This window comes from Orycteropus afer, unplaced genomic scaffold (assembly GCF_000298275.1).
Source record: "Orycteropus afer afer isolate SDZICR_OR568_19922 unplaced genomic scaffold, OryAfe1.0 scaffold00476, whole genome shotgun sequence".
Classification (NCBI taxonomy): Eukaryota; Metazoa; Chordata; class Mammalia; order Tubulidentata; family Orycteropodidae; genus Orycteropus; species Orycteropus afer.
This window is the reverse complement of record NW_006922063.1, coordinates 698,480-703,528: the sequence shown is the minus strand read 5'-3', so window position 1 is coordinate 703,528 and position 5,049 is coordinate 698,480. Positions and strand designations below refer to the sequence as shown.

Sequence of the window (5,049 nt, the reverse complement as noted above, 5' to 3'; positions counted from 1 at the left end):
GCATATAAATCAACTCAATTCAACTCACTGCCGTCAAGTCTGACCCGACTCATAGCGACCCCTCCTTGAGTTTCTGAGGCGGTATCACTATGGAAGTAGATTGCCCAATCTTCTTTCTGAGGAGTGGCTGCTGGGTTTGAATCACCAATCTTCTGGTTAGCAGTCAAATGCCTTAGGCACTACACCACCAGAGCTATATATGTAGAAATATCCCATCAAACCTACATGTATTCATGGGTATAGTCTCACGATGGTTTTTTTAAATTTTCTACTTGAACATTCCTGGAGATGGGGGAGTGACTACCCTGATGGTAGAGACAGCCAGTTCCATTTTAGACAGCTCTAAGGAAGATAGGGCAATCTATTTTGTAAAGATTTACCATCTTGGAAACTCAATGGGGGTCACTCACTATGACTTGATGTCAGTGAGGTTTTTTTTTTTTTGACTATTTTAAGTGTATCTTCCTGCCTCTTTCTATTATGATCCTTATTCTTCCCTTTGGGGCTACATAGAATGCATCATCCATAAAATGGAATTTATCTTGTCCCAGACACCCACCCAACATTTCCCTGCTTACTTCTCCTGTGGCAGTGAAAAAAGTAGGCACTTGAAGTCAGGAATATGTGCATTCAAACTCCCTCTCCCTAATTGACCTTAGCATTTAATATGCTCTAATAATAATTATTATTATTATTATTCAGTTTTAAGTCTCCAAAGCATTTTGGTTCATTTTTCAGAGCTTTTGATTAGCTGAGTTAGAGCCCTTCAAAATGTGTTGCTTAGTACTGAACATGCTTCTTATTAGAGTTGGATTATCATCAACTTGTTTTGACATCATTTATTTCAGTGTATCCAAAATCAAATTAGCTGTTTTGGAAGTTATAATACATCATGGGCTCATAGTAAGCATATAGTCAGCTTTTTTTTTTTTTTTTTTCCCAGTCACTACTGTCAAACCAGATCTCCTTTATACTATTGCTAATTGGGCAAGGAGGCCACATCTTCTGACCTCCTCTAACAGCACAAGAGGAAGACAGAATCACCATCAGTAGCCCAAGCCCTATTCCTGCGAGGCTAGACATGCTGCCTCCCTCCAGTCTTTCACCAACACTGACACCAACCGTTCCTCCTGCAGCACCCACCACCTCTCTGCTGGGTTTGATAATTCACTGCAGTGGCTACACAGAACTCACAGGTTATGGGGTTTATTAGGGAAGCACCAGGTTACAATTCAAGTTCAGAAAAAATGCTCAGTCTCTCTCAGCCCACTGTCTTTCACCCAACAGTCTCTCACAGTCTTTCTCCCAGCAGTGCGTGTCCCTTGGTGTCTCTCTCAGCAATGCGTGTCTCTTGCATCTCTTTTCCAGCAGTGCGTGTGTCTCAGGAGCGTGTTTCTTCTCAACAGCGTGTCCTTCTCAGGCGGCAGTCAGAGAGAGATTTCTGCCTCCAGGAGGCCTCCTTTTGAGCCTGGCAGAGTGGCCAAACTAGCCAATCATAACATCAGAATTCTAAGCACCTGAGAGACAGTGAACTTCGCAGAACATTGCATCGTGCCATGCCCAATAGAAATACCCCAGGTGGATAACTTTTACAATCAGGAGCTCCTCAGTTGCTCACAGCAAATTCCACCACTGAGTTTACAAAGACTTAAGGCTAGAAACAGGTAATTTACTACACCACAACAATAAACCAAACCAAACCAAACCAAAACCCAAACTCATTGCCATTGAGTCAGATCTGACTCATAGCAACCCCTCCTTGGATTTCTGAGGTGGTATCACTATGGAAGTAGATTGCCCAGTCTTCCTTCTGAGGAGTAGCTGGTGGATTTGAGCCACCAGCTTTCTGGTTAGCAGTCAAATGCCTTAGCTACTATGCCACCAGAGCTCCCTCCCTTATACTATAGAGTTGGCTGACTAACTCATTATTTCCATAACTTAAAATTTTTACTTATTATATTTCTTTTAGGTAAGACATTTGGCTACTAACTAGGTCAGTTGCTCTAATCTACCAGCTGCTCCACGGAAGGAAGATGAGAAAAATCTACTTCAGTAAAGATTTACATATAGCCTTGGAAACCCAATGGACATCACTATAAGTCAGAATCAATTTAATAGCAGTGGGTTTATATTTCTTTGATATTTCTTTAATATTTCTTTAAATTTATTTAATATCCTCATTATTATGATTTAGAAATAAAGACTAGAAATTGTGACTTGCTAAAGGCTACCCAGCTAGTAAGCAGTGCCAACACTGAAGTCAAGTCTTTTATAGCACCAGTCCAGTGTTCTTTTGAGGAAAGAAAATCAAGAAAATGAGCTCTCCGTTAGGTAGGAATAAGAATGGAAGTCTTTTTGAAGAAAGTGATTGTTGAGTGGAGTTTTGTAAGAGGGAAGAGAGCAAGTAATCAGAAGTTGGGGAATCTTTAAATGGGAAAACGTAAGCAAGAAAGTTTTCTCTGAACAATAATTTTTTGGACAGACTGAACCTCTGAATCAGGACAGCGATTTCTGATCCCAGCTGCCCTTTGTAACCACCTGGTAAGCTTTATAAAGCTCACCTGCTGGAGCCCCACCTCCAGAGATTCTGAGGTCGGATTTGTAAAAATTTCACACCTCCATGTGTTCTGATGAGGAGCCTGGGTTGCAAAGCACAGGTTAGGCACTGGAGAGTTAGTAAACTTGACTAGAGAGAGGGGTCTTTATTATGAAGAAATAAGTTAGGCAGGCAGAATTGGGAAGGAAGAGAGGACACAAAGCAGGTAATGGAATGATACAAGTTCCTGGCAGAGAGAATTTTGACTTAGTTTGACAGATGACAGGGAAACTCTGCAGGTTTCTGAGCAGGAGGGCAACATATTTCAGCCCCTGTGATAGACCAATAACTGAGGCAGGACTTGTTCCCACATACTCTAAGTTCAGCCTCTCTATCATCAGTACCTTCACTTACTGTATGCTCATTGTGTCTTCATCGGAAAATGTTTCTGTGGTTTCAAATGCATCAACTTCCCCTTTTGCTGCCATGTTTGGTTCTCTGTCCTGTTTTTGACCTCCCCCTTTTGCGGAAATGTTATAAGAATTATGGATACTTGCTTCAGAGTTTTATAATCCTTATTTTCAATCTGCCACACTGTTTTTTCTTGTGCTGGTCAGTGTCAACCTCTGACTGATGGGTTGTAAGCCATGTCCTTGCCAGGGTGGGCTTCTATGGAGGAAGAAGACAAGATCCAGAACTCAGGCGCTCCCAGTTTAATGGGGGAGATGGAATACATACAGGCAACGACTGGAGCACACTTACAAAGCAACAGGTTCAATTGATACAGTGCAGGTGCAGTCCATTAGAGATCTAAAGCCCTGGCCTTCACTTCTAGTGCACTTTGCGCAAACCTTTCTGAATCCTCTTTGGCTTCATATAGTATTTATCTTCCAGCTCCTTCCCACTGGCTTCTTTCCAGCATTAACACTTAGACCAGCATCTAGGTGTTGGTTCTAAGATTGTCTTAGGATCCTGTGCTTCTGCTACTGCTACCAACTGCCTCATAAGGACTGAATTCGGACTAACTGCATTGCTGTCAAAGTCCTAGTCTGATGGTGTTTTATGCTTGACTGTTTCTTCTTTTGTCATTGAGCCATGCCCCCCTTTGGGGAGGAAAATTCAATCAGGAGTGGATACCAAGTTGGTGAGAGAGGTTTGTATAAAGCTGGATGTTTCTTACAACAAAGTCCAGTCATGGATTAGGTCTAAGGATTCCTGAATCTGGAACAAGAACCCTCAAGCTCACCCTCTCCCAGCCTGCTCAACCCATACATAACCAAAAACCAGGAGTGCTTCTGAAGGCCTGGGGTGAATTACTAGTCTGTGGTGAAGTCAGAACTTGGCATTCCATCCGTTTGGTTCACACTCTTGTCCCCACCAGTCACCTCTGCAGCCTCTTTGCATTTGCATCCCAATAGAAAAGAGCACTGATCCTGCAACATCTGCAGCCCTTTTCCAAAGGCTCTGCGTACCACGGAGGAAGAGAAATAGAAAAGCAGGGGGTCCAGAGTGGCATTGAGTGAACTGAATACCACAGCTTCCATCCGCCACGCGGGGCTTTTTCCAGTATGAAACCCCACCAGGTGAGAGACATTGTAAGGTCCAAAGCACACCAGGAAATTGAGAAGCGTCACGACAGCCAACCCCACAGCTCGACGCCGCTTCTTGGCCCCAACGTGGGGCTGGGTGAGCATGATCCACACAAAGCGCCAGTAGCAGAAGATGGTCACCACCATGGGGATGAAGAAGAGGACAAGACACAGCTCCAGTCGCACAGGAAGCACCACTTCCTTCTGCTCTTTGGTGAAATTCTCATAGCAGACAAAAGGGCTCCCATCTGTGGCCTGCTGGGTTGAGTTCAAGTACTGAACAACGATCACAATGGTGCAGTGACCAAAGGACATGACCCAGGCGACCACAGCAGCAATCACTCCGTACACAGGCCGGCGTGAGAGCTTATACTGCACGGGGAAAGCCACTCCCAGGTAGCGCTCGATGCTGATGCCGGCCAGGAGCCACGTGCTGCAGTAGATGCTGCTGTAGAAGCCGAAGGCTGTAATGGCACAAAGTATCGCAGGCAGATGCCATTGGAGGCTGTCAGCAGCTTCAATGATCTTGAAGGGCAGCAGCAGCAGCAGCAGCAGGTCTGCCAACGTCAGGCTGAGCAGGAGGATGTGGACAGGAGCGGGCTGGGGCTGACGGACGCGCCCCAGGAAGGCTCTCAGGGCCAGGAGGTTGGCAGGGAGACCGGTGAGGAAGATGATGATATAGGCCGTGAGGATCAAGGAGTTTCGCAATTCTGACATGCCCATTCTGGAGGATAAAAAAGGCAAGATCAGGAGGCCCCACTCACAGTCTCATTCAGGGTCTGCACAACCTCCCCGGCAGTGTCCCTTTCCCAGGCCCGGGCTTCTTGCTGCCTCCTCAGGTTACTCACACCACCTGCCAGAGCTGCCAGAGCAATTATTGACTTTGCCTTGGGTGGGATATTAAGCAGTAGTTACTATGTTTGC

The 5,049-nt window shown here is 45.2% G+C and overlaps 1 protein-coding gene across 1 annotated transcript; it reads right to left on the bottom strand.

Annotated features, from left to right (window-relative positions):
* Positions 1–3,852: 3,852 nt before the first annotated feature.
* On the bottom strand, positions 3,853–4,842 carry LOC103209071 (free fatty acid receptor 2-like). The gene has a single exon (XM_007954839.1). It carries the CDS (start codon positions 4,840–4,842, stop codon positions 3,853–3,855), a length of 990 nt encoding a protein of 329 aa, XP_007953030.1.
* Between the last annotated feature and the right edge of the window lie 207 nt (positions 4,843–5,049).

Bases quoted from the DNA above. Each gene is read 5' to 3' on its own strand.
- LOC103209071 (XM_007954839.1), bottom strand. From the start codon at position 4,842: ATGTCAGAATTGCGAAACTCCTTGATCCTCACGGCCTATATCATCATC.